At 43.5% G+C, this 12,242-nt stretch overlaps 1 protein-coding gene across 2 annotated transcripts; it reads right to left on the reverse strand.

Moving 5' to 3' along the window:
- Positions 1-1,505: 1,505 nt before the first annotated feature.
- LOC146351182 (coagulation factor X-like) lies at positions 1,506-11,878 on the reverse strand. Of its 2 annotated transcripts, XM_084846777.1 has the most exons (9): positions 11,830-11,878; positions 11,040-11,163; positions 10,450-10,610; positions 9,736-9,760; positions 8,826-8,939; positions 5,234-5,368; positions 4,077-4,420; positions 2,968-3,085; positions 1,506-2,220 (listed from the first exon to the last, which is right to left on the reverse strand). In XM_084846777.1, the coding sequence occupies exons 2-9, from the start codon at positions 11,116-11,118 to the stop codon at positions 1,643-1,645; spliced, it is 1,554 nt and encodes a 517-aa protein (XP_084702903.1). In that variant the 5' UTR covers positions 11,119-11,163; positions 11,830-11,878; the 3' UTR covers positions 1,506-1,642. The 2 variants fall into 2 exon arrangements, with proteins under 2 accessions (XP_084702903.1, XP_084702902.1); XM_084846776.1 differs by lacking the exon at positions 11,830-11,878 and having other exon boundaries at positions 11,040-11,465.
- Between the last annotated feature and the right edge of the window lie 364 nt (positions 11,879-12,242).

Consider the following 12,242-nt stretch of genomic DNA (forward strand, 5'->3'; position numbering starts at 1 on the left):
TGGAACCTAGGCATACCCAGCTTCTGCTTGGTTGTAACTGTATAATACACAGTTCAGCCTATAAAAATAAGATGTATGGATAGCAGCAAGCATCCTTCAATCATCTAAAACCTTGTTATGGTCGTTGTCATTTTACCCATAAGTACTTGTGCATCAGAGTAAATAGTGAGTGATTATGACAGTATGGATGTACTTGGACAAGTAATACTTTGAAGTGATAAGAAATCCTACCTTGTCAATTTATTTTGAGTGGAGCATATGGTTTCATCCCTACACCTTAAAGACGCATATGGGATCTTTTAACTATGGCATTGTGTGGCACTTGAAAATGGGCAGCTGAGAGTTTGTTCTCTTCATAGTTCTGAGACCAAGATTCCAACAGCATGTGCTGTTCATTAAGAACTAATAAGGATTAAAACATCAGAGGATACAAGCAGTTTGTTTGTAATAAGTTAAAATAAGACTTGACATCTATAGAGTTAACAACTGCTTAGGACACCCAGAGATGCTAGTGATCCTAGCAAGTACAAGGCAAAACAGTAACTAGTAAGAGGAGGACAGCATGTGCTGTATGCTTTTCCTAGTCTGTGTTGGTGTGTGTGTCCAAGTACGGGAGGAGAAAGGGATAGGTGGAGGGGCAATACAATCAAGGTTTTCTTAGGGTAGCATTTTGCAAACAAGGGGATTCTAAAGTGATCTGGGAGCAATTGCACAACAAAAGTCTTGACTGGAAGCACCATTATCCCCTAAATAGTCTTTTGGGCTGCAGTCCTAAACCCACTTTTCTTGGGAGTTGAGTGGGACTGACCTCTTGAGTATTAAAAAAGGTAACTGAAGGAGCCTGAATTACTAGGTATTTGACAGAACCTTTCATAGGAAACATCTGAAAAATAATGCTGTGTATTATGTAATTAATCTGAAGTGGGTGCCATGTATAATACTTAGGATGAAAGACGCTTAAAGATATCAATTGCCTACAATTCTTATGTTTAAAACCAAGTCCTAACATTCATAGTATTTAATAAAACATTAGGATAGTCCAGTTATCATCGTCAGTGGGAAAACATACAGACATTACATATTTAACAAGTTGTTTGTTCCTCCGTTTTAATTGGAAGAATTGTGATATACAATATACACATTGGTAGAACTGGTTTCTTTAGATCCCTTTTTCACATCCTAGTTGCTGCCTCAGACTGTTGCAGTCAGTGGGTTGGATTCACACTTAGTCATACTTTAGAGTAGTCCGATTGACTTTAGTGGGTCTACCCTAATGTATTGCTAAGTCTGGCTATATAGCCCAGTGTTAGCAAGATGGATGCTGAGGCCAGAGAAGAAAAAGTATGCTTTCCACAAGATGTTTCTACTTAAAGCTCAAAGCAAAGTGGCAGCAAAGATTTTATTAAAATGAGTTGCGTCAAAGAAAGGTATTCCCAGCTCATCTCTTTCTCAATAGTAGATGTGTGAATAAGCCCTTTTCACATGTCATATTTTTGGCCATGGGAGCAACATATCAGTAGTGAGGAAGCAATCCTGCAATGTCATCTGTGCAACCAAGTATTTGCATTTAATACTTGCAAATTAAGCAAGTATTAAATGCTTAACTAAATGTGCAAAAACTATGTCTCGTACAGAATGGCTTTCATTGCAGGGACTGTAAAAATCCACCTGCATCAATTGTACTTTCAATTATTTCTTTTATCCATGCAATGTAGTTGGATACTCTTGTGTAGACCCCATATTTCCCCACCTCGGCGCAACCCTCCCCCCAACTGACAATCCCTAGGAGATACCAAGTCCCGCGATAAGCTACTGCAAAAGGTCCCCCGCTGTCTCCCTCGCATGCGTCGCGAGTTTCTCTATCATACCCGGCACAGAACATGTTGTCGGTAATAAGCTTCTCTGTCGATTGCCTGCAAGTCTCCATGCTCACAACAGGCAATCGGACTTCAAGGAGGAAGCGACTTAACCTCCCTTTGGCATGCGTAGCCCCCCATCCACTAACCATTCCCTGTGCCCCTTCTTCAGTCAGTGAAGTAGCTAGCTTAGTGTTGGGAAGGCAGATAGGGAGCACGTGCTCACTGAAAGCAATGTCACTGGTCAGCTGGAGCAAAGCAATGTCGTTGTTGTAGTTTTGTGGGTCATACTGAGGGTGCTTCCAGTACTGTCGCACCCGCACTTTCTGTTCATCCCGTTCTCTCTGATATTTGTCAAAGTCCCCTGAAAGGCAAATGAAAGTGTAAACTCACTGGATACCTTTGTGCAGCTAGTTGCTGTTGCTAGGAGAAAACAACGAGAGCTGAATTAAAAATAGCCTCAAGCAAAAGAGGAAAAAGATCCAAAGATACCGCTTAAATGTTGATTATGTAAATCCAGAATGTTCTGAGGTCAGACAATCTCTTCTTTGTGGAATTGCCTATTGCCACCTTCCTGAATCTGGTGCCCTCCAGATAGGTGGAAGGCTGTTCACTTGGATTTCAAAAATGAGTCTCTCACTCTGATGAAACAGCTTCCACCACCTCCAGACTTCACTTAGGATGGCAATTTGTTCAGCCCTGAAAATCATGTTGAAAAACTGTTGTTTGGGGTTGGATTCAGATTTAGGCACATGCAATTGGGCTGGTGGACATGGAATTCCCCACCCCTTCCTCCCCACGGCAGTCCCTCCAGTCCCCTGAAAATGCTGCACGAAGGATCAGGGGAACATGCCAACTAGAGTGAGCTGCAGTGCAGGGGGGGGGGGACTCCCGAACACTGGACAGAGCCCTTCTGTCAACTGAAGGCAGACCCTGGATGCAAGCCAACGTGTTCACACTTGCCTCGATGACCTCGAAGGCTAGAAATAAATTTATTTTAAGAATAGGAAAGTTGGAATGCTCAGGTGGATGGAAGAGTCCATTGCCTCTTCTTGGGCATGTGTAACATTGTGTGGCCTTTTGATTGCATTGGTGGCTCTGTAACACTCACCTACAGTAACTTGATGTGGGTTAACGATATCAAGGCAGTGCGCCGCAGTGAGCACCCACTGACTGCTGATTAAGCTGCCCCCACAAAAACCATAACCTCTCTTATTTTGGATCAGTACCTAGAAAAAAGAAAAGCATCATTGATGAGTCACTCAGCCGGGCACTGACTCCCTCTACTGCAGAGAGGTTGGAGTAGGGAACTAAAGAAGCTATGGTGAGAAAACAAATCCAATGAAATGGAGATGAGTAAGTGGTAAGAAGCCACATAAGGAGATCTGAAGAAATACCTGCATGGGGACTGTTCAGTTATCTAGCACTGAATCAGAAGTGCAGGAAGAAGGTTCTACAAAAAGATACAGTGGTGTCTCTCCAGTGGTGTAGTGGAGCCAGGGCTTGCAGGGATGCAGCACTGGGACTTTTTATTAACAGGGACTCATCTGCCACCCCACAGAATTCCCTGTTCCCTCTGAGTTTACCTGCGATCCTCAAGGTAGCTGGGGAGGGGGAGGGGGTTTCCCAGCAACAATATATTGTGCCCTGTTAAAATGCAGTTGGGGGGGCAGGGGGGGGCTTGGTCTTGAATGAGAAATTAAGATCCATTAGCTTTGCAAAAGCCCTGCTGCTGGTGGAGATGATAACCGTTAGAACTGGTTTGTTGATATGGATCAACGCAGCTGCCTATAATTTTGGACCCTCCTTGCGGGCCTGGCAATGGGGACTGTCATGTAGTTCAAAATTTGCTGGTACACCCCTGTGAGGGGTATGCTTTGGGAGATGCTTTGCCCATAGCAGGATCAGCTCCTTACAGGCAAACTGCTCCTTACTGGCATGATGGGACAAGGGTTGCAATAATCCTAATAACACCATCCACCATCAGCACTCTTCTTCCCTTGTGGGGCAGAGCTGTGCCATTCAAGGGGAGGCCACGACACTTAGTCAGATGCTGAGTTTTATGCTGTTTGATTAAAGATACTTAACTGGTCATGTGTCCTGGCCAGGCAGTTAAGCAGCTACAACCATGTGAGATGTTTGTTTGTTACATTTCTATACTGCCCGATAGCCGCCTTATTGAGGCCATTTTGTCAAATTCTTCAAGAAAAATAACAGTACCTGCCAGGGGCAGTGTCCTGGGTGGCAGAAGGACCCTCCAATTACCCTGGGATCCTCTTCTTCATCAGTGGCGTTGAAGTTTAGCCAGCTAGGTAAATCCCCTTCTGTGATGTTTTCCTGCAGCTCTCCAGCTCTTTCTTGCTCGGCCTCTCCCTGTGCCATCGTCTGGTTCAGCCCCGCAGAGGAAGCTTGAGCATCTGATATCTGATGCCAACTGGCCAAGTTCTCTTGAGCCACTGTTTCGTTCAGTCCAGCCGTAACCCAAACACTAGTTTGGTTGCCTTCAGAGGATCCGTCCCAATAAGAGCGCGTGGATCTCTTAACCAAGCCACAGGGAAAGCTGCCTTAAGAGGGGAAAAATAAAACAAACCCACTGAGTGTAAGGTAGGCTGTGTAGCCAGCGCAAAGGAGTGGCACTACACCTCGCGACGTTCCTTAGTCTATGCGACTCATTTCTTATTGAAACAGGAAAACTAAAAAGAACCCCAATCTGTTTCTTTTTAAACAATCCGTTTCAATACCTCAAAAGATTTTTTCCATTTCAGGACACCGAATAATTGAGAAAAAAATGTACAAATAAAATGCAAACAAAAACATTCCTTACCAACTTACCCACATTCTTAACTGTACTGAATCATTATACCAAGACTGAGGAGACCCAGGTTCAAATTCCCACTCATCCATAAAGCTCACTGAATGCCCTTGGGCCAACTTTAGGATACCATTCATTTTGATTTTGGGGGTTGGGGCTTCTTCGGCTGTTCACAAAACCTGAGCTTGACCCCAGGCAAACAATGAAGTATGTAGCTAGTGTGGTGCAGTGGATATACAGCAGCCTATACCCACTGTATTATGGGAGTTGCAGTCCATTACATCTGGCAGGCACCAAGTTGGGGAAGGCTGATATAGAGTGTTGGTCTGGATGTTGGAGACACGTTCCAAAGCCTCCCCAACTATGGATGCTCTCTTTGCCTGGCCTTGGGCATGCCACCACTGGCCACCTAGCTCCGCAGTGGGAAGGCAAAATGAGATAAAGACCCTAAAACACTTTGTAAAATGGAAAGTGCAGTTCCAAAAATGAGGAGGAAAGCATTGTCCATGCCATCTTAAGCAGCTACACTCACACTTCTCAGTCAGCAAGTATTAGCCATTGTTACCTGAGGGTGTGCACATCTTCCCGTCTTCACTTAGTATATATCCCAGTGCACAGGAGCAGGTCACATGAAGCCCCTGTTCGGTATCTTGGCAATATTGCCCGCAGCCACCATTCTTGTACCAGCATTGAGACATTTCTGCATTAAAAGTATACATTTTACTTGGGATGTTGCTGCAGCACCCTCAATACTGTTAGCTTTTCAAGAGCAATGCTTGAACAAAAACCATTTACATAAAACACACGAACAGTATACATGGAGACAACATATATCTAAAAACAGCTTTGAGGCAATCCTATGTCCCCTAGACAGCATCCCCAGCTCCCTCATGGCCAGCACAGAGAGAACTGCGCTGGCTATTGCTACGACCTCGCAAATGCAAGCTTGTAGGGGGTAAAACAGGGCATTCCTGGAGGCTGTGGACGTGGAGATATGACGTATCCCCAGCCATCCCCAGCCTCCTTCCCTCCTGCTCCCCGAAGTCTCCACCAGACAGGCAAAATTGCCTGTCTAGCTACAATGCAGACTGGGAGGTGCAAGGTGCCTCCCACTCTGAATTGTACACTCATAAGCCTCCAAGTTCAGAGGCCTTATGAGTACCCAGGATGCATCCCATAGGACTGCGCCCTTAGAACAACCATAACCATAAGACAGATCCAGGACCAATTAAAAACTCATCATATGCTGCCAAATGTCTGAGAAATGAGATAGGTCTTAAACTGGCACCAAAAAGTTAACAATATTGGTGCCAGGTGGGCCTCATTTCAGAGATCATTCCACAATTGGGGACCACCACTGAGAAGGCCTCTCCCTCATTGTCATCTCAGAAATACCCCTCCTGAGCCCACATAAATAAGTTGGTTTGTAAAGCTAAATAATAAAAATATGAATTGGGTGTATGCATGCATGTTCACCCATGGGATTGCTGTAAATGAGGGCTCTTCTACCCAGTCTAGTGGTCCTCCTTGCAGCAGTGTCTCCAAGAGCAGCACTTCTGTTCTTCCACATAGGAACAAATGGTAACCATTCACACAGTAAAGGGGTGCACTCAGGAACACTGTGGACATGGGGATTAAATCTGCACCATGCTAAATCTGCAGCTGATGACTCCTGGCACTGAGAATTAAGCTTACCCAGTCTGCAAAATCCTGCCCTTTTATCTGCATAGGCACATCCTGGATTCTGTTTCTAGATCACACAAGAGTGTTATTAAATGCTGAGAACCCGTGTGTGTGTGTGTGTGTGTGTGTGTGTGTGTATGTGTGTGTGCATGTGTGTGACACACATATGTGCCGCAGAGATGGCCTGCAAGCTTCACCAGCTAAAACCCAGAGAATGGAAAGGGGCAGGAATTTTCTAAGAAGCTGGCTGGGCACAGAATCATATGATATTTTACAATTGCAACATTGAGAGTCACAGTCTGCACCACTACAGCTTAAACTGTTCTATAGGAGTGGAGTACCAGTTGTGAAAGATAAAAGCCATTTTAGGAAAGTAGGGTTTTTCCCCAGTGGGAAAAAACATTGCTTTATGAATTTGCTAATTAATTCCCTGTCATCTTCTTGCCAGAAGTGCATACAATGGTGTTTCATGCAAATACCTTGACTCCTGGATTAATGCTTGTGAGTTCCCTCACCTTGGCTGCTTCTGACTTATCTTCCAGATGTAAAATATTTGTTTCCTTAATGTATGTGTTTTATTTATATCTCACTCTTCAGTGAATTGTGAGGGTGAAATTCTGAATTGTGAACCATGAGGGTCTGACCATCTCACTCGCCCCCCTCACCATGGTGAGAGGTCAACCAGCCTCTGGCAAATGAGACAAGCTGGAGGCTTCCTCCCAACACTGGAGGCACCAAGGGGCAGGGATGATCTTTCCCCACCCCTCAGCTCCAAACATGAACAGAAGCCTGTGATTTGTTTTAGCCCTGTGCTTGCTGGGTGCAGACGGAGAGTCAAAAGACACTTGCCTTGCCAGCTCTGAGTTGGAGTGGGATGGGGGAGGCTTGCCTTTGTGCCTGCTGGGAGCTCTAACCGCCCAACAAGGATAAAAGCAAAGACAGCCCACACGCTTCCACCGCCCCTCACTGGCTCCAAGATGGAGAGGAGAGCACAAACTAGGGCACCAGTTGAATACAATCCAAATGAAACAATGCTAAAAAAAAATATACAACTGTACAATGCTTTTTAGCATTGTTTCATTTGGATTCAAGATGGAGAGGGACAGTGGAGGCATGGAAGCTTGCAGCCCCAGCTCCAGGTTTTGAGAGCTCTGGGGCAGAGCACTCTCAATGGGCCCCTTCCCTCAGCAAGTCTACCTTCTCATTGCCATTGTCGCCAGCTGCTATTGCTCCTCATTCTCCTTCTCATCACTGCTACCACTTGCTTGCTTGACAGGCAAAGAGCCAGGAAGCAAGTAGGCAGCGGCGTCTACTGCTCCTCCTCTTTACCATCACCGTTGCCTGGGCCAGAGCAAGAGGCAGGTGACCAAGCAGGCTGCAATGGTGAGGAGGAGGAGGAGGAGGAGGAGGAGGAAGAGGAAGAGGAGCAACTCCAAGGGGCTCTTATCAGTGGGCCCCTGCTGGGGTGTGGGCCTTTGGCAGATGTCCAACCATGCCTACCCTTGACTGGACCCTACCAAGCCTGCTCTGGATGATTGCCACCAAGGCCACCCCAAATTTGTTGGCCCTTGTTTAAAGTATACAAGGAGTTGAATCCAGACTTAGTCATACTTAAAGTAGACCCATTGAAGCCAGTGGGACTTGAGTCAGTAATGACTAACTTAAGCCCCATTGATTTCAGTGGGTCTACTCTATGTATGACTAAGAGCATTTCTACACCAGCCTGAAATCCCACAAGTTTACTGGGGCTTTCTGCTTCCATTTTAAAAGCAGGATCACGACAGGCTCCCTTTACATGAACTTCCCTCCCTGTCCCCACTTTCCCCCCTTATCTGTGTGTTCTATATGTTTCATTATACAGCCGCTTGATGGTGCTGTGGTCTAGCTCCTCTTATTGCACAACTTCTCTTTTCAAGAGGAAATTGAATGTGCTGTAATTTAATAGCTCATTATCTTCAATCTTTAAAAAAAAGTGGGATAAAGGTAATTTAGTGCAGGAGATGCCCTGGAGGTTGACGATGTCATGTAAAGTACCCGCAAACTTCCGTCAGCAACCAATCATAATAGTAGGATAAAAGCCCCACATGGAGAAACCCTAAGTCTGGATCCAACCTCAAACAGTTAAAATACATAGAATAAAAAACACATATTAACAACAAAACATATAATGGCAGCATAAAATCATATGACAGAGATAAAAGTCAGATTTTAAGCTAAAACAAATTAAAAGGCCTGGGGAAAAAGAAAAAGTTGCCTGGTATCCGAATTACATTATGGTAGATGGCAAGCAAGATTGTCTTGGGAGAGCATTCTAGAGTCAGGGTGCCAGTACAAGGCCTTCCCCCCTGGTAATCTCTAAGGAAGATTTTAGAGTCCCACGCTGTATAACATAGAATTGCTATTGCAACCAAGATAGCAGAGAGGACCCGAACATGGAACAAGTTAGTTAATATCAGCCTATATCCCACACTCACCAATTTCACACTGATTCCCTCCAAACCTTGGGGGACAAGTGCAGGTATATATATAGTGTTTAACTTTGCAGACTCCACCATTCTTACAGGTATTCTCTTTACAAGGGTTTAAATCTGTTGTGAAGGAGACACATTTGGGATAAAAATCAGGGCAGGTTTTTGTATTTATTTTAATTTACTTATTATGATAATTTATACCCTGCCCTTCTATTGCAATATACAGCACAGCTTTCAATATCAAAAATTACAGATAAAAGTAACAATATTAGTAAAATTCAACACATACAGCAAAAGCATATCTCATACAGATCATTCTACTAAAACTACATTAACAGTGCAATCCTAGACATGTCTACTCAGAAGTAAGCTACATTGACCTAGTTTGCACATAACAAGAACCCAGAGTACAGGTTGAGTATAGGTTGTCATTGAATTGTGGGTTGCTGTTACATGCAAACCCTGCACTATGATTTAGCCATGGGTTGTTAACCATGAGCAACCCAGTGTTCACAACCCAGCAACAAACCATGGGTTCTCTTCCTGGGTTGTTTGTGGTTAACAACCCATAGTTAACCCATAGTACAGGGTTTGCATGTTATCAACAACCCACAATTTAACAACCCATAATAGAATGATAAGCCATACTCAACCTATATTCAACCATACTCTGGGTTGTTGTTACATGTGAATGTTCAATGGGATTTTCTCCCAGGTAAGTGTACTCTATTGCAACCTAAAACAATTCAGCCCAGCAGACAAAAAACCTGCCAGAACAAAAATGTCTTCAATAAATGATGGCCAAGTGGAAGTGGGCCAAATAAAGCTCCTAAGACCTTTGTAGGACTTCAGTTTGTATTATCAATTACTTGCCCACAGTACTACAGAAAAAGAGCAAAAGATAAATTCCTACCTGCATAATCGAACCAAAACTCTTTCTGTAAAATAATAATACAAATGAAAAATATTAGTAAATAGGCCAAAGAACAATAACTTGGGCAGGGTCATGGTGGTGGTAGAAACCTTTCCACATTTGAAGATTTAATTTAAATGATGCTGTGTATGAGTTTAATTAAAGCACTTATGATGGAATACTTTCTGTGCTACAGAGCAGGGAAGAAGCTAGATCAGGATCTACTGGTACAGAGGCGCTCAAGTGGTCCCATTAACAGGGGATCTGGGTCATAGGAAAGTAAATGGGCCACCTCTCCTCCCACCTCTTTAGTTTGACATGCTATAGAAACTGTGGAAGCTGGTGCAAAACCTCACCCACCATACTTGAGAGTATGGTGAGAATGGAAAAAGGGGCCAAGTGGCAGAAAATCACAATTTCAGCTGCAGCTGTACATGCGTTGCTCCAGCTTAAGTTTTATGCCTGCTGACTTCTGTGTCTTTAATCAAGAGTTTTATTAGTTGATTCTAATGTGGAGTTGATTTATTGATGGCTTGTGAGTTATACATTTTCTAGTAACAACTACAGTGATCTATATGAATGGGACAGCAGACTATTTTGTGGTTATTTGATCTTGTGACTTGCAGCATTTGTGGGATACTTAGACAGGTGCCCTTCCTTGTACATCACAGCTGCTACAACTAGCTTTAGATTTCCTGAAGTTCAATTCCTCACCGTTTTCTCCTGTGATTTGAAAATCTCTCTTGCCTCCTCAAATGAACACTTTTCTTCCATGCATTCCCTTTCCAGATCTCCTGGACGAATCTCCTCCAAGAAGTGGTTGGCACGTTTATGAAGCCTTAGAAACTGGCTTGCCTCATCTTTTCTCATAAAAACTATGAATGGAGAGTGAGATACCACCATTAATCCTGTTTCTTCAATTCAGGGTGAACTCCTGGAGAGTAAGGTCTGTGGAACACAGTGAGACTCGCTTCCAAGTAAATACGCACAGGATTGTATTGTACATCTGCTCACCTATAGGAATAAGCTAGGTGGATGCAACACTAGGTAATTTCTCCCTTGCTTAACACCAATTAAACAATACATTAAGGAAACACATTTGCAGTTCTTTAAATATGGTTCAACCCCAGGGTTCCTGTTAGAGCAGTATGTGGGTAAAATGGAGGTCACATAATTGATCTGGGATAGAATTCCTCTTGTGTTAACAATCAAACGTATTAGGTCTCACCTATGGATATTAACATATTGTCCAATTTTGTTTAATCTACAACCACAACTACACTTTGTAAATAACAGGTACCTACCTGATAATGAATATGAAAGGATACTGTAGAATGTGCAGATTAATAAAAGCAAGGCTACACCTGAGGAAGCTCTAGCCATTGTACAGCCAAAGAGGGTAGAATATTTTGAGTTGTAGAAGATCACCTACACAGAGAAGAAAATGAACCTGCTGTTCCCCAAGCAAGGAAGATGAAAGAGCAGGGGAGGAGAGAACAGTCATGTGTGTTTGTGAAAATCAGGGGATGGGGATAAGGGGAGGAGAAACAAATACAGAAGTAAAAGGAATTGAAAGCTAAGGATATTTCATGACTATTAGTGCATTTAATTATCTTCTGGAATCAACCAATTAAATGCACTGGAATGGTAACGCAGATGCTCTGCAAAATCTGCATGTTGAAGAAGATAGAAACATTTGTTACAACAACTTGTCCAAATCCAAAGAGAGAAGAATAGTTGTGCTGGACTGGTAAAGACCTGGACTGATGCTCAGAGAAGAACAGGAGCCAGTTCTCTGAGCTATCCTGTTCCTAGTCTGTGGAAGGCATCCAGTTGGAACAGATTGTCCATTGTCTTCCTTACTGTTGCTGATGCCAATGCTTCTTATCAAGCACACATGTATTTTCAAAGTTTACAGAGCAAGGGGTATCCAGCAACTGAAACCTCAGCACACATGAAGCGGGCTGGGTATTGAAAGGAAGAAAATGTGCAAAGTGGAGAGTTCCAGTGCAGATCTTGTAGACATCTCCACCCCTTTCCCTTAAGGAAACAGCCCCCCATAGGTTGCAAGATAGAAATGCTGTGTTCTCTTACCTGATTAGGAAGGACAAACTGCTATTTAGATCAGCATCAAAGAAAGGTCTGGGAATTTATTTGTAGATGATTAATGTACCACAAATATTGACAAAGAAGCCTGGCTCTCAGGATGCTAGCAGGGGGCGGGGCAAATGTTCCAACCCAAAGAAAATCATGTTTGTTTCAAAAACTAATCAAATCCTAAAACACCATTACTCTAACTGGGACACCTTCCTTATATAGCATTCACACTTTGGAGGGATATTTTTCTGAAATGCTTGGTCTTTCTCTTCCTGTCACTACACAAATGAGTCTCCTGAAGGCACTGTGAACTTTTTCACCAAACTTTCTACATCTCTACTTGCAGGCACAAAAGGGGCATTTTCTGGAAGGCAAATGTACTTTCCTCCTCCCCAGAGCTGTAGTTATTC

The sequence above is a fragment of the Heloderma suspectum genome, chromosome 3 (assembly GCF_057233095.1).
Source record: "Heloderma suspectum isolate Gila_16-S chromosome 3, 16-S_ref, whole genome shotgun sequence".
NCBI lineage: Eukaryota > Metazoa > Chordata > Lepidosauria > Squamata > Helodermatidae > Heloderma > Heloderma suspectum.

What these genes read in the sequence shown, in the direction of transcription:
- LOC146351182 (XM_084846777.1), bottom strand. Translation starts at nt 11,118, where the DNA reads ATGGCTAGAGCTTCCTCAGGTGTAGCCTTGCTTTTATTAATCTGCACA. An exon ending in GTTTTGGTTCGATTATGCAG is followed by an intron (nt 8,940 to 9,735) that starts GTAGGAATTTAT and finishes CCTTCACAACAG; the next exon opens with ATTTAAACCCTTGTAAAGAG. An exon ending in GAAGATGTGCACACCCTCAG is followed by an intron (nt 4,421 to 5,233) that starts GTAACAATGGCT and finishes TCCCCTCTTAAG; the next exon opens with GCAGCTTTCCCTGTGGCTTG.